Below are 22,755 nucleotides of genomic sequence, written 5' to 3' on the forward strand. Positions count from 1 at the left end.
AATCATTTCGCGTTACCAGCATTCTTTTGTTTTTCTATATATTTTTTTTTAAGCTTTTTTGTTATATTTGGACGGCGATATTACTCTAACTTGAATTACTAAGAGATTCGAGCTTGAAGACAGAGTGTTCCATAATTATCACATAAGTTTCAAGGAAAATCTCTAATTTTGGGTTTTGAGGACAAAACTTGGTAAATAGTACTACTTTGATCTGCGTGGGGTCCTCTGAAAACAGTTACTGTTGTTAGCGTACTTTGCTTTGTATTTGCTGATATTCAACATTGATGAAGTTAGTAAACTTGCTCTGAGAAACTCTTGGCACTGCCATCGTGCTATTTCCCTCCTGCTATCAATCCTTCACCATTTTTGAACGCATGACCCTTCGGAGCAGCACTTGCACGTCTCGACGTATCCTCCAAAGACCCCGGGTATCGGATCGGGTTGAATATGAACTCCAGCCATTGTAGTGGAACTGAGATACCAACTCAGAGGGGGTCTAAATTTACAACCATGACTAGTACAATGACTCTTCAACCACGTTTTAATTCAACTTACTTTTACGGATCCAACATCAATCAAACGGTCGCCCATTGACGGAAAGTAAAAATCTGAGGAGCTCCCAACACAAAGTTGAAAGCAGAAAATTTTATGCAATACAGATGCCTGTTGGCTTTTAACAAAAACCAGATGTGGATGAACAGCTATCAGGACTCTTTGCATTATAAACTGCGAATCGTTACAAGTTACGACATGGCATTGACAGATGATGATTGTTCTAATCCCATTCACCAATGTATACACCAGACATCTCTAATATTCACAAGATTTTTGCAAAAGGCTTTTTTGCCCATAAAAATGATTGCAACGCCCTTTGATCTGAAAAGGGTAGTAACACATGCACTAATCTACTGGGCCAAAAAAGAAATAAGGACCCTCGACAAATATGCTGGGAGACCAAGAAAAAGAAATAAAAAATTGGAAAAAAAAAAAAAAAAAAAAAGCCCGACAGGTACTAGAAATGGAAAGATACGAGCCCTGTACACGTACCTCTACATTGATCTCTATCTTCCCAGAACTCTAGCCCCGTGGTAATTTACATGGTTTGCAAAGACAAGCAAAATGCCTTGCAACATCACTTCGATAGTCCAGCTACATATTTCACAAAACCTGCAAATACCATGACCAACTCTCTTCCTGTCAATGCCCTTGTCGAATAATCAGCTTCATCTGGCATTAAACCCCAAACCAAAATCAGATTTGTTTTTAAGATTGAAACACAGGACTCCGTTGACTACAAAAAATAGACATCTCATACAGTAAAATAATATATAAACTAGCATTTGACCATTAAAGCAATAATCAGCAATCATCAAGTGGAAGACAGATCCTACTACGGAGAAAGACAGAAAGAAGACAACAAAAGGGGAAAAACAAAGCAATTTTACACTTGACCCCGGAAAGGTTTGCAAGTAATGGAAAACCAATAAGCCAAAGAATAATTTTGTGATGATTTTGGTGACACATTTAAGTTTATGCAAAGCCTTATCATATTATATCCATCTTATGTAATTAAAGAATAGCAACTACCTGTACACCGCTGTACCAAGGGCATGCAGATCCAACCCTGGCAGGACCGGTTGCTGCAGCTGCTCATTCCTTAGAATCATTCATTCTGGTTTTGAATTACCAGACATCATATACAAACTTCCTTGCCCTGCTTGCAGATGCTGCATTTGCTGCTGAGACTGCTGTTGCAGAGGCAGTTGATGTTGGGGTGACTCTTGTTCCTGCTGCTGCTGCTGCTGTTCTTGTTGCTGGTAATGTTGTTGAGATGGGGATGGCAGCGAAGGAGACCGTTGCAGTAGCTGCTGCTGCTGCCACTGTGCTCCAACATTATGTCCATGAGAGAGCAAGTTTCCAGATAACTTTCTTGGGCCTAACCCTTGACTGATAGGTGGCCCAGGTTCATTCCCAGAAGAATTTGTTAGCGGGGGGCTCCCAACTGGACCCACTTGAGCAGTTGAATTCGGCATGTTAGCATCATATACTGCTTCTGATGATTTCCACTGAGGAATGGCAGAAGGAACTGGAACTACACTAGATGAATCAATACAGGACTGAGGAATTGCCGTGCTCACACCTACCGGCGAAGCACCATTCACAGGCTGCTCATCACCTTGAGTTAGATCATTTTGAGACTTATTTGGAATCTCCAAATTCACTTGGCGATTCTGCTGCAGCACTCTCTGAACATAAGGCTGAGTTTGATTAGCTTGCTTTTGTTGTTGCTGTGCCTGTGATTGCGGCTGCAGCTGCTGGTGGTTGGAAGCCATACCTGATGGAGAGCCAGTTTGATCTGAAGCAGATATCGTATGATTGGAAGGAACTGGTGGAACCTGGCCCTGAGTGATATTATCAGAATGCGAAGGCATTTGCTGGAGGTGCTTTGATGAATTGGTCGGTGCACTACAAAGTAACTTTTGCTGCAACTGAGAATGGTTTGGTGATTGGGGGACCAATGGTTTCGATGTTGCTGGATTAAGGGCAGACCCAGAATATGCACCTTGACCTTGCATCAATTGCATGAACTGTTCTCCGTTCTCAAGAGACTGGCTTCCTGGAGGCACAAGTCCATTAGGTTGAGAAGAATCAATAGAGAGGTTTGCAGGATCAATGGAGAGGTTCTGATGCACCATTGAATTGGCTCTTCCCATTCCCTTTGAAAGTTTAGCCTGCTGCTGAGACTGCGTAATTTGCCGCTGTTGAGGGTGGTGCCTACCGGATTGCTGAAGATGGTGCTGCTGTGGTTGTCTTTGTCGTTGCTTCCCTATCTGATTGGTCATCCCACCAGCACCAGGATTCCGGCTAAAGCCATGGGATGGCAGATGATGTTTCTGCTGGTGCTGGGATGACATGGGAGTCCTTGGGGAAGATGGTGTCATAGGGGACACAGACGCCGGGTGAGGTGAAGTTTGCGACTGAAGTTGGGAACTATTTTGCAAAGTTGATGACATGGGAAGTTGGGCCTGCGGCTGGACCTGTGGCACCAAAGAATTAGATGCAGAAAACTGTTGCTGTTGTTGCTGCTGCTGCAAATACCGTTGTTGCAACTGCCTTTCTTTCACGCGGAAGGCATAGGCTTGATGCTGCGACCCCGTAGCATGATTCGGGCCTTGAAGATGAGGGTGATGAGGGTTGCTGAGTGCATGGGACTGTTGTGGGGATATCTGATGCTGCTGTGGGCTATGGCCTGGATATGTTTGAGCAGATGGCAGAGTTTGCTGATTAGGAAAACCAGAACTCAACCCATTGAATGGAGCAACTCCTTGGCCATTCCCTTGTGTGGCCTGCATTTGAAGTTCTGGAACCATAAGTTGCCTTTGATGCTCCGGATTATGGCCAGGCTATGACAAAAAAAAACTCAATAGTCAAGTAAACATAAAACGTTGGTGGATTTGGATAATTAGAAGCGTAAAACATTGACTATTGAGAAAGGAAAGGAGATGATCAAATCTTCTCATCAAAATGTGTCTGCCAAGAACGGCAACCTAGAAAAGCAGTGAAATGACAAGTGATTGTTCCAAGTGTAACACTAGATAATCAAACTTAAGTGTGAACAGAAGTTCCATTTCCAGCCTTGCCAATAGAAGTTAATGAGGGTGAAGTGAGGGCTAAGGTTTTAACTTTTGATCGATAAAACTAAAACCTAAAGAATTAAATATATACATACCACAATTCAAACTTCAGGATGCATTTCGATACAAAACAAAAGCCTGACAGGAGGGGAGGAAACCAACAGATCGAAAGTAACCAACATTAAATACCCCAAGGACATACCTCCCTCTTCCCCTCTTTCCACCCCCAAAGTGGTGGGAGGAAAAAACAAAATAAAACAATAAGATAAAACTAGTGAAGATGGTTGACACCATTCAACTAAGCACATTCAACTTTAGCCTTTCTTCTTCCACTTTGCACTCCCAGATTGGCAGGAGAAACTGGAAAAAAATAATCAAACTAAAAAAAATGAATGCGGTTTGACAAACTATTGCAACTTGCAAGTTGGGCACATTTAACCCCAACCTGCAAAAAATCAATCCTTGAGGACAAAGGAATCATAAGCTATGAACCATTTGATGCTTTCTCTAAAAGCTACCATCACAGAGTTAGATCTTAGTGTTAAACAATGTAGGTGCGTCAACAACTCACCCGCATCATATGCAAAGCATCGCGAGGTCTTAACATCAAGTTTCCCTGACCCAAACCAGCTCCAGAGTGCACATTTACAGGGCTTGGCATCCCCACCATACTGGATGAAAGCATATTCCCAGAGTTAAGCATAGATGATGAAGCCATTCCCTGAAATCCTGGCCTTGACACTGGCATGCCTCTGTTCATCCCGCACATCATGCCCATACCATTTCCACCAGGAACCATACGAACTCCACGATCAGTTCCTGGAAGAGCTCCAGACACAGACAAGCCAGACTGTTGAATGTTTCTACCAGACAACATTTGATTGTAGTGCTGCATTCTTTGCTGCTCATCAACTGGCAAAGATGATGTTCTTGGACTACTGTATCTACCATCTCTGTACCATGAATAATGGGATACATAGGATTAACAAATAAATTAAAAGCATGTATGAAGAATTTTATAAAAATAATGTACACCAAAGTGACAATAACAACCGATAGAAACACAGTACCTGATGTTGGCACTAAGTGGACCAGACGAGGATGGCAAGTTGCTTCCAAGAACCATACCAGATGATCCCTGTATTAAGGCATTTGGCCCAGAAGGAAGTTGTGACGCCATGGCACCCTGATTTGACATTGCTAAACCACTAGCATGAGATCCTTGATACCCAAGGACATCAGAGCTTGATGAAGTGGTATCACACAGGTCAAGAGGCCTTCACACATAAATTCCAATACTTAATACGTAGAATCTTGGAAGGAGAACAAGTAAACGAGATATCTTTAACATACCGACAAAGATGGACAGATGATTAACATGGAATAGTAGACTATTGTTGGCACACAAGAACAAGAACTTACGTTAGAACACCTCCATTCAAGTTATTTGGACAGACTTGGGAAAGGGCCATAACATGAGAATTGTGGACAGTCGTTATTTGTTTCAGATCCTGGTTTTCATTCTTCATAAATACACAATCACAAGAAGTTATTGTTAGGATTCAAAAAGGAGTTCCAATAATACTGAAGCAAGCATAAGAGAAAAACAGGGTAATTAAATTGCTTCAAGATCCCAACCATGTACTGTCCATTCTCGTGAGAATCTAAACAATAATTTGTTTCAATTGAACTTGAACTCAACTACCTTTATCTCACATATATTTCGAGTTGGGTTGAACAATCCATTTAATTCAAACTGGGATCATTAACAGAAAATTGACAACGCTCACTGTTTTGGGTTTAAGATGTAAGGTACTGCTGAATATTAAAATTTACAAAAACCTTTATGATCCTATGGATCAAAATCGCCAGTTTCGATGATGACAATATTAAAAAACGCCCAGTCAGATCACCAAACTAAAAGGATTGGCATCTCAAGTGTAGCATGTAATCCAACAATAAGGTCCAGCATTAATCACTGTAAAATGATTCTTCCTTAGTGGAAAGGTCTAAACTTGTGATCATAAGGATGGTCTAGCTACAGAGACATTGACAACAATATCAATCAAAGTCGGGCCACTGCACTGATTGAGAAAATCTATACTTATTTTCACTAACCTGACTCCTCCGATAATGATGCTTTTGACCAATGTTAATTATTTTCTCAAAATGAGATTTGAGAACATCCTCTTCCATTGGCTCTTGCAAGCGTTGAAATAATTGTCGGGCACTGCCCTGCATGAAAAACAGAAACACCAACCAACAAAAGTAAGTAGAATTATCCTGATAGATGCAGGTCTCTCATGCTGAAGATGAAACAGTGTGAGGTCAACTTAATAGTTTAAAGGAAGCACTTTAAAGAACACACTCTTGCCTTCGGAATGCCCGGTATTGTAGATGGATAAGGTTGAGAAGATCCTGAATCTTCAGCACTATCAGCGCCATCACCAGAATTCATATCCATCAATATTTTGTGACGCTCCTTGCACTCTTTAGGCTTGCGAAAAATACACTGCATGGTACAGTCACAAGAGCAAGACATAGACTATGAAAACCAACACTTCAAATGCACATAGATCATCCTCGCAATAGACAATTAGCATCAGAAGGTGCTCCAGAAATAACACTAACCTTCAAGTGCAGCGTGCTATTGATTGCATCACTTATGAGTTCCCAATTTGGGCCCATGTCATGTACAAGAACAACAAGTGCCTAAGGTAAAAAAAACAGTAAGTTTTGTTCAGTTATTGGCAACTGTATAACAACTGAAGAGAGAACAATTTGATAAAATCAATAATGACATATTAACCTGATCTTCAAAAAGGGACCATGGACCTCCAGAACCTGGCTGCCCAGCAGACATCTGCAAAAGGTTAAATTCACATTCACAGTATAAGACGTAAGCAAAAGGTTTTTATTTTTTTATTTTTTTAGGAATAACAGCACAATAAAGGGGGGTCAAGTGTGAGCACACTGTCAAACAGGGTATCACCAAAGAGTTACCTTTAGTGATTTAGTTTTCCGTCCCCTGTCTCGACCACCAATCAACTTAATAAATTTACTGGTATTGGACATATTACTCATTTGGGATGCCACTGGAGAAGGATTGGATCCAGGCATTGGAGTAATACTGTCATAAGTATTATCTAGAGATTGCTTTAATAACTTTGGCTTCTTGGCTGTATGTTGCCCGTATAAACCTAAAACAAATACATAACTGAGAGAGTTCCACCGCATTTTCAAATCGAAGCCCAAAACAAATATCCAAGTGAAGACAGTTACCAATTGTTCCACTGGATTCATAATGATGACCCTCCGATCTCTTTTTGGAATTATCCCTCTGCTAATTCAAGACACCGTCAGTTATTTGATTAGCACTTCAGAATATAGTTCATAGGATTCATCGCAACACTTAATTGAGGGAGGATGAAATTTAAACTGCATAAACTAAAGATCAAGCTTGCAAAATAAGAAACTGCATAGAAATAGAAAACACAATCCAAAAGAATAATGCACAATTGTTAAAAAAATAAAAAAAATAAAAAAAATAAAAAAGAAGAAATTATTAAGCATGGCAGACCCAGATCATATCTAACAATATTACTAATTACCTGTTCATTAAGTATAGCAGAATCCAGCTGCCATCCTTGATCATAGGCAGAACCCTGCAACCATAATACAATAAACTTAGCCAGAAATTAAGGTAAGGAAACGAAAGAACCTTCCATATTATTCCATGGATAACTCAGTCCAGCTGAATTATGAGTACTTCATGTACCAGATGTTTGGCCTTCTTCTTCTTTTTAGGCTTCATTGATGTTTCTGCATAGTCATATGGTAACTGCTTTTCAAAGTCCCCAACAGATTCAACCTCCACACTTTTCTGGAACTGAGATCCACCATGTAAAGTACTTTGATCATCCTGAAAAGAATTAGTATCACCACTTGAAGCATCTGTCTTAATCGAAGCCAGAACATTCCCATTAGCTCCAGCACCAAATGGACTAACGACCCTCTGCCTGGAAGCAGTGCGCATGCGTTTCGTTGGAATTGAACCAACATTGAGACTAGCAGGCCTTTTCCCCATCAACATGGACGGGTGAGTTGCCGTCGTGCAGTTGCCATAAGGCAAATCAGCTCCTTCATATGACCTAGAAGCATATAACTTCAAGTTCTTTTGTTTCTTCAGGTTAGATTTTAATGACTTGCTACCTTCAAATGCTCCATGCAAATAATAGGTGCTTGTTTCTCCTTCATCCTCATCATATGCAGCCTCTTGAAAACCGAACTCTGAGATTGAATAGAACAACTTAATAAGCACAGGATTTGCTATACAAATAAAATAAAAGTGAACTCAATTTAGTTATACAAAAATAGTTTTGAGTTTGTACCTGCTCCTGCATCATACATAGATGTCTCAACCTCCTCTTGCATGCTACTACCAGTTCTCTGAAATTTTGCAGGTCGCTAAATCAGCAATAATAAACCAAAATGAACCAAACAGTTACCAAATCAATTATGTAAGAAACCGTCTGCAAGAGGCACAATATAAACAAGAAATTCCTTTCTATGATAACCAATACATATACGAGTAACCAATTCACAGTGGAATTTGGTTCCCCAGATTCTCCAAATAAAATGTGATAAATCCTTGGAGAAACCAGAAACAGGAAGCACCTAATCAATAACGCTAGTGCACATTGCATTTACCTCAAACTGAACCAAATGAGATTCGATTGATTTTCTATAGGTTTCCATTGCACCAGAGGGAACCGCATAGAAGATATTTTCCTGCAAAAACAAAATCTCAGTTTTTAAGAAACAAACAATAAAAAGCTCTGAATAGAATTCAGGTTGCCCTAGCTTGCGTCTACCAGATTCGAGGTATAAGCCCCTATGGTTGCAAATGTATAAATTTTTATATACATATATAAAATATATATTAAAAAGAAAATAAAGCATAAAGGCATGCAAGAGTTATCCCTTAAAGATATAACACATGGGAAGGGACCCCTAAATAATTTCCATGTTATAATAGATACTTATCACCTTCGTGCAAGTTTGCGTATTTGAGAGAGACAGATAATATAAAGAACGAGAAAGAGAGAGAGACAGATGAACAGAGGTTGGGTAGGATGGAGAGATGGGTGGCCAATGTCAACATAGATAGCTTCGCCAACAAAAATAATCATCAAGAACATGAACATACCTCTGTAAGATGATCCTCCCACGACATTTCTGTAATGCCTAAATCAGAAATTCTCTCAGGAGTAGCAGGTGCTTGTGCTTGACGGTCAGGACCCAGAGAGTTGTTATACTTCAAAAATCTCACTGCGTATCCCCGCACTGAAAGTGCAAGATCTTTTCGGGGATGCTGTGCTTCCAAATCGTTGCTTGGCTCCTGACCATTATTGATCAACAACATATAGCACATACATGTTAGACAAAAGTTATGGCATCTTCTGGCCTATAAGCACAGTATCAATGGATACAAACAATGAACGCATGAAACAAGTTTTTCAGCCAATGAAAGCATCTTTAAGCAAACAACCAGGAGGTGCATCTCAAAATTTAGAGAATTCATTCAAGCTTAAAATAGGCAAAAGAAAATTACGTAAGTCAAATTCAAACATCCACGTGAGTACTTTTTCATAGAGATTACTAAAGCATTTTGCGACCCTCTTTGAAACTATAAACTTAGCATAACTCTGATCATTTATTTAAGGGAGTTTTAACGAAACACTCCCGGTACTGTTCACTTTAACGAAAAAGGACATTTTTACCCTAAAAAGTCACTCCTAGTACTATTCACTTGCAACTCCTTTTTGTCCTTTTGATTAAAACTCAAAGTTTTCAAGCCCTTTTCATTAGTTTTCCTTTTATTTAAAGGCGCAATACATAAAGAAGAGAATTGTATGCATCCAGAACTCCTACAAGCCTCTCTAAGTTCTGCAAGTTCAAAATAACCTTGAGAATGGTAAATACTTAATCTGATTCATGCTTAAGGTGACAGATTATTTTCTTATGGCATAAACTCTCTCTCTATATCTCACAGCAATTAATAATAGATTAGCTTATCAAGTAATCTAAAAGTTCGCACGAAAAAAGTAACCACCAAAGATGTGTATCACAACAAAATTGACTGTCAGACATGGACCAATAATTAAACAGTTACCAGATACTAATAGTAAAGGGAAACTAACCACCTTCATAGCATGTGATTCCTATAACTAAATCGATCAAAAGTAACAACCATTGATAGAAAGGTAAGAAAAATGACCAGTGCCATATTGGGTTCCCCATTCTTGTCTTGAGAAGTTGTGTTCCCATCAATCCTCATTGATCCAACCAAATCGTAGTTACAGTCCTTTTGACAAGAACTTGAACCGTTGCCCTTCAAAAGGGTCTCAGCTGAAACCCAAAATTGGTTGACAGCCTTTGCCAGGTCATGAGCCACTTTTTTTAGCTCCCAATGTTGATGTTGGGATTCAATTCTCAACCGAGAAGTAAAAGCAGCGCGATGACATATTTGAGCAGCAGCAGTAAGCTTCCAAAGACGCTCCTATAAACACAAAATAAATGAATAAAAATGTTTACAAAACTAACAAATATAGATATATTAATATTAGTTAGTTTCCACAATACGTATATAATCACAATATCATGCCTGTGCAAAATCATTTGCCAACCAAGCCATTTCCTCAAGGACAAAATCCCACTGAGACTTTCGGCAATACTCCGATGGTAAAGAACGAACAGATAATTCAGCAATCCTCTTACGCTTGGCCTGTTTATGCAATTGAAGAAGTAAGTAAAAGATCCTTCAAAGTTTGTAAAATTAGACATCATAAATTGCAGGAAAGCGGGAAATAACCTCTATAATTCGAGCCTCTTCCAGAATAGAATCCTCATGTGCCTTGTCTACCACCTTCAAGTGAACTCTAGGAGTCTGGCAGTCAGAACCTGCAGCAGTATCTTTCCCTGACAAAACAGTCCCAGGAACCTCATGCATTGATGATTCTTGAGGACCCTGGGATATGCCAGTAGAAAAGTTCTCTTTGTTGATGTTGGAACTATTATCCAAAGCTTCATCCACCTTCTTAACAGCTTCTGATATTAGAGGGTCACTTGGTTGTTCTCCCTCAACGTTTGAATGCAGCTTAACTTCATTATGCAACTCAGATCTACTTTGACTCATGTCTTCCTCAACTTTGACTTCGCTATTGCCAGAGTTCTTTTGACAAACAGAAGCCTGGTTATCATTAACAATAGCACCACTGTCAACAGCTTTGGTTTCCTTATCTTCTTGAAACATTACGCCGCCAGCTAGATTTTGTGTCCCATCCACATCTGATGATTCAATAATATTTCCATTATCAGCGTTCCTCGTAGTAGTACACATGTCACTGTCATTATTTACATCTAATCCTAAACTAGTTTGGGTGCAAGAAGACTCTGAATCTAAACCCTTTGGGCATAGAGCTGCACTGCTAATTTGACCTTCATGTGGCACACTTTTACTCTCTCTATTTAGATTGTTAAACCCATTCATCTGCACCGAACTAAGTTCATTTTCAGTCTTTGTTGTAGCAGCACAAGGAGGACACTCAAGGACGGATGATGCTAGTGGTTCCCTGTCTGCAAAAACATCAGATCTCTCAGAAACATCAATGGGGGTTTCCTGAGCATCAATCTGAGATGGTTGACTATGTTGGCTATCCCTCAAACTTTTAAGAGTTGTAACATCCAATTTGTTTTGATATCCATCTTTCATTGGACCAGTAATTACTTCAGGGGCTTGCACCCCCTCCAAGTCCATATCGAACTGATTATCAGAAGTTACAATCTTGGGAACAATATCACCATTTGAACTCACATACTTTACGTTAGGGCCAGAAGGTATATTCTGGTCCTTTTGGTTGTTAGTTTCAGATATCGGCCTCTTAGGATCCTTTGACAACCCACGAGAAGGTAAAGAAGATCCCTGACCTCCACGACCATGTATATCTGTTGAACTTGATCGAGTGCCATCACGATTTGGTCTGGACCTGTTCCTTCGAGCATATGGACGGAATATAGCTGAGTCTTCTGACTCCTTGGGGTTTTGAGTCCCATCCATCTGGGAAGACTGTTCTGATGGACCATTGTTATTCCTTCTACTAAGATGCATAGAATTCCTTTCACCATCAGGAACATCATTGTCAGCATCAAAGAGTAAGAGATTATCAGCACTATTAGGTTCACAAAGTGTAGGAACCTCTGGTCGACCGCTACTTTCAACAGAGTCCCCATGCGGTGATGCAGTCAATGCAAAACTACCTTTTGCTTCACTGAAATCAAAACAACGACATAAGGAAAGAAAATAGAAGAGAATTAGAAATTTAATGAAAAATCATGTAATCTACAACCCATTTATGAACAAGTGAATTAAAATTCTACCTGGTCACAAACTGTTCTGGTTGCTGATCAGTGAGTGAAGTAGACTGAACACTAACAGAAGCTCCATTCCCAACCTTGAAGTCCAAAGGATTGCCACCCTGAAAGTAATTAAATAGTGATAATCAGTACATGAAGAAGTCAAAAATAAATCAGCACCATGAGATTAAATTTCCATACTTTCTCAAGAAATTCTAGTTCCTTTCTTCTTTCCTCCCTCACATCATACTCCTGCCTGTTATCAGAAAATAACAGTTCATAGTGTACTACATGCAGATATGAAAATATCAAAATATAAAAGTTAAAGAAGAAGGGAAAGCAAACCTAAGCTCTGCTTGGGCCTTCTCGATTGCTGCTCGGCGTGGAGAGGTTTTCAAACCAATACCAACTCCGCTGTCAACCACTCCACCCATGGAATCAACCTCTGCATTTACTAGGAGAGCAGATCCTGAGCCACATCCATGCATTCCGACCTTAATGCCCAGAGTCTTTAATCTCCCATCTTATCCAAAGTCTACAAAAATTACTGAAGGCACAGATATAAAAAAAAATCAAATAAGAATCAGGAACTTACTATGTAATTTTCTATTTATAAACAAAGGAGAAGAACCTGATAACACAAGTAATAAGAAAATAAACTTTTAGTTCACTAAATTTGAATTGCTGCACCATAAGCAACCAGGAAAAAAATGTCCCCATTCGACTGAAAAGCATCTGAACAGTCTTGAGTTTTAATGTTCTTTTAAACAGAACTAGAAACAGGTATAACATGATTTACCAGCACAAAAAGCTTGAAATCAAATTGAAACAGACATATACAAAGATATGCAGATTGTCAAACTCATATTGATCCCAACAAACAAACTTAGAAGGGTAAGATAAGCAGCTAATGTATACATGAAACATCATATTATGGCTGCGGATTCCATTCTTAGACCAAATCTAACTATAGTTCCTCTCGTCCCAGAAATCAACGAGTTGTAGGAGGAAATGCATATTAAAGCATTTAAAGAACTTCAAATAATAAAAAATAAGAGGAAGGAAGAATGTGAATTCAACATGATCATAAACACCACCAAAATTATGAGGACATTCTCCGGGTCTCAGAAAATGATTTTCCACAATTTATATCAATGTATGGTAGATTTAGTCTGCATAGCAGTCCACAATTTAAATCAAATCCACGAGATGCTAAATATTCAAGGGCAAAATTGAAGGGCAATATAAGAGCCACATTGCATGAGTGGAAAGTCATCAGGTTCAAAACAAGCACTAACCACTGAACAGGTGAAACCTAGTTCAAACAGCTAAGTACAGAAAAGGAAATATGTGGTCTGCCAAAAAATAGGAACATGAAAAAGCAAGGGCCAAATTATGGTAAGTCATTACTTGCATAATATATACCGTACGTATTCGGTACTTATAACGCTAAAATTTTGAGCAACAATTGCATGCAAGAGGCTTGCAGAGAATGATTTCCTTCGAATTCCCACATGTGCACTTTCAGATACACCCACTAAAGCTACAAAGCTACTGGCATACAACTCAAATAAAGAACATACTCAATTCCCCATGAGGGGGACTTCTAATTCCGGCATTCAATCCCATGTCAAAACAATAAGCGCACTGATAGCAAAACTTACGCTATAACCTCCAAGCATTCAATCACACGGCATTACAGAATCATAACGCAAGACACCTCCCCACAAATTGTCCTAACAAGCGAAACCCTAATTCAAGCAAACGCCTAATTTCAAAAATTCTAGGGTTTACGTGACAAAAACCTAACACGAACAGAGCAGCAAAAATACCTGCAATTGGGAACACGGTAGCAAAATTGCGAGCTAGGGCACGACTGTGGTGCCACTGGGGACTTCAATTTCGGGAAATTTCTCTCTCCTAGGGTTTTGAACAAACACAAAAAAAAATAAACGCTCAGAAATGGAACGGGACCAAGTTTGCCCTAGAACACAAGACCTCTCTCCAAATGTCAGCCATGAAATGGATGCTTACACTTGCTGAGAAACTCTCAATCTGCAATTGACTGATTTCTGGTTTGGGGAATTAGGTTTTCGGATTGATGTTCTCGTTGCGTATTTGGGGGTGAAGAGTTTGGGGAGTACGCGACCTCTGCGAATAGTGGGCTCTGTGCACATGGGGGAAGAAGACGAACACGAACGAAGAGGGCTTAGAGAAATTGGACGTACATTTTGGGCTTTTTATTATTACGTCCCTTAAAATTTTATTTTTTCGAGTTCGATTGGGGTTGGTTCGATGAGGAAGAAGAAACAGGCCAAAATTTAAATACATGAATTTTATTTTTATTTTTATTTTTATTTTTTTACTCTCATTTGTTTTTTAATCACCAAAAAGGAAATTGTCCGATTGATTATTATCATCTGTTGTAATACTTCAATTTCACATAAATTTAACTCGGTTTTCGTTATGTTTGTTTATTGATATCTACATTTCAACTGTAAATTAACTGTTATAGTCATTCGAAGTAGATTTTATGATATATCTTTATTTACGTACTTGTGATTTTCTTCAAAATCGTATTTAATTGATATTTCATTTCTTGCTATGCACATTTTAATTGTGAGTTGAACATTTATAATCACTAGATATTTCTTCCTTTAAGATCACCAACACTCGATGATAATGTCATTAGCATTAAATGGAACTCTAAATCCCTAATCGACCACTTTTAGCCAAATTAAAACCTAAATTTGCTTGATTACAAGAGGTGAGTTTGAAGATTCAAAACTTCATAGATAATTGAGAGTTAAAACACTTCAAAATTTGTTAACGTCATCATTTAACGCTAGTGTCATGTGAATTAACACATATCTAGCTTGTCCACGTCAAAATTTAATTCATCACTTACGCATCCTTTCTTGAACATCCTTATTTTTTCTTTTAAAATAACGTAAACGCCGAAATCCAGCCAAACTTTCTTGTTCTCTCTCTAACGATGATTTCCATGACAGGGTCCGGAAAGGGGCAGTATCATGCCCCACTGTCGAAGGACATGCTTGAAGGAGACGAGAATACTAAATGTATACATGCTTTTTTTCTTAAAAGATAAGTGAATTCTTGTTTGAAGAAGATTTATTGTATGTATGCAGTTTAGGTTCTCGTTTGGTGTCGAGAATTGGATTGGAAATTGTATTTAGCATAGGATAGGATGCGCTATCATTGGTAATAAACAATGATAAGGTACAGAAGCATGAAGCATTCCATCCTCCCATAAGCATTAACCAACCAAACAATTGAAAAACACAATATCAAGTAAGCATCACGTCTCAATTCTCCATGAAATGTACAACGCCATCATTTTTTTCAGGTTTACCCACGGCTACACCATATACCTTACCAAACATATGGCTCAACTCGAACTGAACGTGCTGCTTTCGATTTGCCTGAAGGAGGATGTGCACTGGAGTGACAAATACCTGTACCTAAATCCCACGTGGCGCTACTGTTAGCCCTGGCCATGGTATAGTTTGTAAGCTCTGTCATAAGATTGAGGGGCACCCCAGCCGTGACTGGGAAGAACCTGCTGAGGAAAAATATTGCTAACACTGTATGGAAGAGGGTTTCCCTAATCCCAGGAGGCCTTTGAAGAAAAATGTATTCAGTATTCATGTACACAAATCAGGAATCACTTTTAAACAATGATAATGTAGAGTAACAGTATACCTCAGGGATGGATGGCCTGCAAAAAGAGCTCACCGAAAGTCAGGTTTTTCTTTTCGGAATAAAGTCATCTGACTTCCTTCTGCTGATTCCATAAGTTCGCGGAGTCTTTTCACGTGGTCAATCATCTTGTTGATGGAAAAAGCTTTAATCATAGTTGTATATGTAACCTTGTCTGGCCTACATCCTTTTTGCTCCATTATCTCAAGCACCCCCTTCATTTATGTGAAGCCTCTCATCCTCCCATAAGCATCAACCAAGCAATTGAAAAACACTGTATCGAGCATCGCATCTGAATTCTCCACAAAACGTAAAACACCATTAATTTTTTTTCAGGATTACCGGCTAGGCTGTATGCCCTTACGAGTGAGCAAAGTGTGACACAGCTTAGCTTGATCCTCTCTGATCGCATTAGTCTAAACAGACACTCCATTTCTTTCAAATCCCCAGCCCTCCTGAATTCATCTATCACCACATTGTATGTCATAATCGTCCACGAGTAATGATATTTCTGCATGTATTCCATCACAGCACTCACATTCTCATATTTCCCAGCTTTTCCATAGCAATCTAGGAGAATGTTGAAAGTCGTGATATTGGCTTAGATCCCAGCACTCTGAAACCTCTCAAAACACTTTTCCGTTTTTCTATTTGCCCGCTGTCGCCAAGGGCTCTCAGTATGGAGTTCATCGGCCAAACATTAGGCTCACAATCCTGTTCGCTAAGCATTTCCACAAGTGTTGATTCCATCTCTGCAAATTTTTTAGATTTGACATAGGCATTGATGAGCGTAGTGTATGTGATGGTGTTGGGTCTTATCCCCTGAGTTTCCATATCCGATAGTAGATCTTGTACTTTGTCTTATGCAAAAACTTGCAGACAGGATTTTAAGAGGATTGAGTAAGTATGGACATCAGAAGTATTCTTCATCAACTCGAGGAGGGAAAATGCTTTGTCAAAGAGGTCGTTCCTACCATAGGCAGGTACAAGAACAGTGTAAGATTCAGTGTTGACATCACAACCTTCTTCAATTATAACTTCATGAAGCTCGCAGTCCTTTTCTGGTTTCTTACATTTCCAGCATGACGATTAGCTTAACGTATACAACAACATTAGGTCGGTACCAGAGCAGCTCCAGTAGTAGTTCAAAAACCTGAAAGTATAAAAGATAAAACGACCATGAGAAGAGAGGCTCGTAATATGTTCATTCATCTCTCTATGAAAATATAAACAGTGACAATAATCACAATCAGCTACCAGGATTAACATTATGCTGATTTTCAAGGGTCCCCATAAGCTGAAAATCGAACCTTTTCTACGCATTCTAAGCAAACAAAACGAAATTGAGCTGAACGAAACACCAAAATTCAAATAAAACTCAAGCCATCCAGCAAACTAATTGCTTGAAGGCATCAGAGTAGACCCTTCAGCTACCCCATTCCAAACAAAACACCAAAATCCCAGTACTCAAAATGTCAATCTCTCTCATTTTCCTACATTTCTCAGCAACCAAGGAAAACAAGTACAAAACCGGATAGAATTTCTGAAAACCCAATTCATCCTCTGTCACTTGTCATACCAGATGAGTCCAATAATATTTGCGAACCGACCAAATGCAAAAATCCTTATGATTCTTACGTGAGCTGCCCTACGAATGACGTGCTTGATATGCTATACAGGTTTTTCTTCTTCATTGTAAGCACGTTGAGTTGTCACTGAAGAGGAATAAAAAGTATTTGAGTTCATTTCCTACCCTAAGAATTCTTCATTCCATCAATAAGTTATATAAGTAATCAAATCAGTTTAGTTCGACACCAACGTCAACAAAGCCAAGAACAGGCTAGTTTGTACAGGGTGAAGCAATATCCTCCACAAGCAAATCACTAATTAGAGTAGGAGGTTCATCACACCAAGTACGTTCATCTCCACAACGGAGGGCAAACCGGGCTGGTCTATGGGCCACCGAGTTAACTTGGCGGCCGATGTGAACAACAATCAACAAAATGGTTAATTACCATCATCGTCACCTTGATGCTGGTCCGTGGAGGATCCTTGCGGGATCCTTTTTATAAAAATCCTGAAAATTCTCTAATCACATTTGTTCATCGTATACGGTCAAAAATCATTGTACATTTTTTTAATTAAAATTGAATATAAACAGTACCTGACAAAAACTAATCGCACGATGTACAATTGATTAGGGTTGGTTCGGTATGGGATACCATACCGAAACTAGTATCCCGAATCCCAAACCAAAATTTTTCGGGACGGGAATTTGAAGACCAATCCCAAACCAAATTTTCGGGAATCCCAAATTTCGGGAATCCCGAAATATTTTCGGGATTTTGGGACAAATCGGGAATCCCAAATTGAAATATGAAATTATAAATTGTTCTTCAAATATATAATTCAAGAACACATTCATGAACTAGGAATTTCATTTCATTCACACTACCATTTAATTGAACACTGGCATGCCTGACTGTTTTTATCATAGTCAAAATTCAAATTAATTAAACCCTTTTTGCAATATGTTGAGAGACAAAAGAATCAAGCCTTCTAAAATCATCAGTCATGGCAGCAACAATAATAAAATCCACATGAATATCAAACAAAACATGAAAAATATGCAAGGTGTAGGGCATTCCAGGTTGCAGAGCATGAATTAGAAACTACTATCATCAATTATAAAAGAATAATATATATATATAATAATTAATATTATATATTTTCGGTTCGGTATGGGATTTCCGAAATATCAAGAAGCCAATCCCGAATCCCATACCGAAATTTTGGGATCGGTTCGGGATAGCATCCCGAAAATTTCGGGAATTTCGATTTGGGAAATTTTTGGTTTGGGATCGGGATTTTTTCGGTTCGGTTCGAGATTTTTGGGAATTTTTTCCACCCCTACAATTGATGAATAAAAAGTACTAACGGAAACAAATTTAATAATAGATTACGATTACAAAGGCTCATAAAGCTGAAAGCTTTTCAGAATCTAACAAGTACACATTAGTGGCAGTTTCCAGAACCAAAACAAACACTTGAAATTTGATTGTTCATCTCGATTTTCAAATACTCAAACAGAGACAGACTCCAAATCCCAAACCAAAAACAAAACCCCTTCTAATTCCCACCCCACCATACAATTACAAGGCACACAATCACATTAACCCCTAATGTAGTCCCTAATCTTCACATTATCTCCATCCCATCTCATTTTTTGCCGCCGACGTTGATCCCTCCGGCCTGCCGCGTCGCTGCCTTCTTCTTCGCCTTCTCCTGCAGCGCTTTCGCATCCCTAAGCCGAAAAACAAACAGAATCCCCAACTCAGCATTGAATCAAAAACAAAATCCCAATTCAGAACAGAAACACGAGCAAAATCCCAAATCAGAACTCAATCACAAACAGAATCCCAATTCATAATTGAATCACAAGCAAGATTCCAATTTAAAATTGAATCACAAACACAAATCCAACTCAGAATTGAATCACAAGCAATGCATTGAACACGAAAGGCATGAAGCTCAGAGAAAAAGGGATCGAAATCGATACCTTTCGCGGCGTTGTTCAGGGGTTAATCCGTCATTTTTGGGCTTGGATTTGTTGCCGCCAGACCTGGCCTGAGCCCTTTCGCGGTCTCGATCCCTCTGGTTTCCGCGTTCGCTTCAGTTAAGGCAAACAAAAAAACACTTCGAGCATCACAAACAACACAATTCTCAAATTACAATCCGTTTGGTTGCCGAGAGAACGCCGAACACAACACGAAGTCAAAGATCTGATATTCGTGATTTTCTCGGCGTTTCTCGGCAGCCAAACAGGGCATAAATCATTACAATTTAGAAAAAATTAACAGGGGAAGAATCAGATCCGATTGCAAAGGATATGGGACATTATTGAAGTGTGTGAGTGTAGCTGAAACAGCCAAACAGAATACAAATACAACAAAAACCCCTGAAAGTCGAAAACAAATCAAAATTCAATTAACGATTTCATCGAATCAAAATCCCAAATTCCTAAACGAGAAAAAAAAATTCAAAAAAAAAGAGTTAAATTTGAATTTACCTGTTCGAGCAACCCAGAGAGATTGATGATGAAGAAGAAGAAGAAGAAGAAGGCTTGCTGGAGGCTTTGATGGTGTTGGGGTCGGAGGAGAGTTGGTGGCTAAAAGGGGAAAGATGTTCGGAAGCATCTATGGAAGTCTCTAGAAGCCGCGCTTTTTACACACTCGCAAATAAATAATTTTTCAGTTGGGTGCTTATCTGGCATTATCTGTTTTTAATTGTTTTTTGGCGATTTATTTGTGCAGTCTCTGCTTAATGTGTCAAATTAATTAATAAATTAATTGGCCTTTTGAAGAAAAATAATTGGGCTTCTTATAGCATGGGAAGACATAGCATTCTGGTAAGGCCCATATGAACGTGATAGTTATCAAACCATTGGGCTGATGTTTAAGTGCAGTTTGAACTTATGTCTTAGTTGATGAACAATACTTGACTACTAAAAAATGAGTAGGAATTCATATTCAAAATTTCACAAAATTGTTTGTTATGAATTTATAGAATTTCGTGTTTATAATCAGAACCATTCATATTATAAATCACCCTATAAAGATCGCATCTGAAAAAAATCAATTAAAACTAAGGTTGTTTAGTCATCAAACTGTTTAAAAACAAATGAACGATATTGGTAAAAGCACGAATATATAGAATTTCATGTTTATAATCAGAACCATTCATATTATAAATCACCCTATAAAGATCGCATTTGCAAAAAATCAATTAAAATTAATATCGTTTAGTCATCAAACTGTTTAAAAACAAATAAACGATATTGGTAAAAGCACTATGAACCATCTACGTATTTGCTATAATAGATTGACTAAACGACCTTAGTTTTATTTTTTTTATTTTTTATTTTTTTGCAGAGATGATCTTTACAATTTGATTCATAATATGAACAGTTCTGATCATAAGCACAAAGCTCTGTGCTTAAAACACTAAGAGTTTTGAGTAGGAGTTTCTACTCATCTTTGAGTAGCCAAGTTGTTTTTAGTTGATTCGAAAAATTGGAATTTGAGACATTTTTCAATTTGGTGAGAAAAATGTCACTAGACTAAAAACTAGCAAGTTTGATCAGTCCATACACGGCACCCCCTTTCCTCCAATCATTGGCGGAGCGCTACAATTATTTGCGGGAGGAAAAACTAGCATAGTTTTGTCAACATTTCTGAATTACAAACGTGTTAGTATCTCTCTCGTCTTACCCTAAACAAGAAGAAAATTACATACAATTATGTATGTACGATGATAGACATTCAAAATCAATCACGCATTGTCATTGAAATAATTAAACACATGAAACTGCACCCTCTTCGTTTTATGGATGCATGCAAAACCGTAAAGAAAAATAACATTTGTTGCCCACGCCCTCTATTAATTTCTTCGTTGAGATAGTGACACTATTTAAAGTAACAATGGCAAGACATGTGAAGTCAACAAATTACAGACAAAGATAACCTACAATTCCACACCTACATTAAAAATATGTCCCACTCTTGCATTAGATCAAGATCCTTGCAAAGTCTATGAGATCCTCAACTTATTTTACTAGTCATATATTATAATTTTATTTTCAATACACCTAATTATGAAATATTTCCATGTTTAGAGTCATTTGATCTAATTTAAATGTATAATGTGACACTTAAAACTGTTAAATTCAATATTGGATCAAATGGCTCTAAGTGTCGGAGTATGACATACTCCAGTGTATTGATACCACCCCATATATTACACATGGAAAAGAAATATAAAAAAAGTGTAGTAGATGATGGGCATGTGGAACCAATATTAAGCTAGCAAAAACCTGCACATTCTATCCTTTGATTGCAACTAGTTAGTCGTTATCTCCAAATTCATAACAACCTAACATCTTCAACCACTCATCTTTGAAACAAACGAATTTCCCACCACAAAACCTTCAAATCAGTACATATTAGTATATATATTTTTTCCGATGTATTTATGTGTAGGTCATTACTATCCAATGGTGACTATTCTTACTTTGTAAATCTCACATACATGAATGATCAAATCAGGTCATGCCCGCACACGTTACTCATCCTAATTAACATCATTTTTAATTTTCACCACTTATCTTATGAACCAAAACAAAATGCATGCCTATTGCTCTGTGCTCCTCCTTCAGTTGAGTTCCATACTTTGTCTTCCAACTTATGCCATACCCATCGTCCTTGTGCCTCCGACTCTCCATTCACTTGTATATCTAATTTTCTTCCCCCTTCCCTTGTCTCTTTGGGAAATGCTTCTTTTTACAAGTTTGCTCCAATTTATGTTAATGAATGGTACCAAACAAAAGTGACGTGTATGAAAATTCCACATCAAAAATGCAAAATTCATTACATCTATTTTAATTGATCACGGAACAATTCCTAAAGAAATAACTAACCCATAAAACCCTAAACCCTAACTAACCCATAAAAACAACAAAAACGTTATCCAGAAACTATTATAACTTTTCATCCCGTTGTGAGGAATAATATAACTATTACGTTGATATGTATAGCCTTAATACTTCTTTTGGGCTGAAAGACTTCATCGACTATACTTAGATTTCTACTCACGTCACGTAATAAGTTTGATAAGCTGAAAAAAAATTGAAGCATATGTATGACAGTATTGTACTTGCCACAAACAAGGGGAAGTAGAGGGAACCTAGTACCTCCTCTCCTCCTCCCACAAGACTCGCTCCCCCGTTGCCCCCAAATGCCCCAAAAATCCTTCTCTTTTCCTCCCCTACAATTCGAGAGCTAAAATCGGAAAAATTATAAAACCAAAAAAAAAAAAAGAAAAATAAAAGGAAAGAGATTAACCAACAACCACAATCAATCATCCACCCAACTAATTACTAATTAGGCTTAAAGCAAACAAAGAAAACAAACATACAGACCCACCATTG

At 38.3% G+C, this 22,755-nt stretch overlaps 1 protein-coding gene and 2 pseudogenes across 1 annotated transcript; all 3 read right to left on the reverse strand.

Annotated features, from left to right (window-relative positions):
- Nucleotides 1-719: 719 nt before the first annotated feature.
- LOC137724480 (chromatin modification-related protein EAF1 B-like) lies at nt 720-14,329 on the reverse strand. Its single transcript, XM_068463220.1, has 23 exons — nt 13,883-14,329; nt 12,396-12,597; nt 12,252-12,306; nt 12,075-12,172; nt 10,510-11,965; nt 10,303-10,422; nt 9,916-10,197; nt 8,845-9,036; nt 8,346-8,426; nt 8,027-8,084; nt 7,414-7,925; nt 7,247-7,300; nt 6,918-6,978; nt 6,639-6,835; nt 6,445-6,498; nt 6,267-6,347; nt 6,010-6,147; nt 5,754-5,870; nt 5,058-5,158; nt 4,706-4,912; nt 4,207-4,588; nt 1,588-3,404; nt 720-1,227 (listed from the first exon to the last, which is right to left on the reverse strand). Exons 2-22 carry the CDS (start codon nt 12,536-12,538, stop codon nt 1,668-1,670), a joined length of 6,126 nt encoding a protein of 2,041 aa, XP_068319321.1. The 5' UTR covers nt 12,539-12,597; nt 13,883-14,329; the 3' UTR covers nt 720-1,227; nt 1,588-1,667.
- Nucleotides 14,330-15,802: 1,473 nt separating this feature from the next.
- On the reverse strand, nt 15,803-17,039 carry LOC137724786 (pentatricopeptide repeat-containing protein At5g48730, chloroplastic-like; annotated as a pseudogene).
- A 1,647-nt stretch (nt 17,040-18,686) lies between these two features.
- Nucleotides 18,687-22,753, reverse strand: LOC137724787 (uncharacterized; annotated as a pseudogene).
- Between the last annotated feature and the right edge of the window lie 2 nt (nt 22,754-22,755).

This window comes from Pyrus communis, chromosome 2 (genome assembly GCF_963583255.1).
Source record: "Pyrus communis chromosome 2, drPyrComm1.1, whole genome shotgun sequence".
Taxonomy (NCBI): Eukaryota; Viridiplantae; Streptophyta; class Magnoliopsida; order Rosales; family Rosaceae; genus Pyrus; species Pyrus communis.

What these genes read in the sequence shown, in the direction of transcription:
- LOC137724480 (XM_068463220.1), bottom strand. Translation starts at nt 12,538, where the DNA reads ATGCATGGATGTGGCTCAGGATCTGCTCTCCTAGTAAATGCAGAGGTT. An exon ending in CCAGAACAGTTTGTGACCAG is followed by an intron (nt 11,966 to 12,074) that starts GTAGAATTTTAA and finishes TTTTGATTTCAG; the next exon opens with TGAAGCAAAAGGTAGTTTTG. An exon ending in TATGTATGATGCAGGAGCAG is followed by an intron (nt 7,926 to 8,026) that starts GTACAAACTCAA and finishes ATTCAATCTCAG; the next exon opens with AGTTCGGTTTTCAAGAGGCT.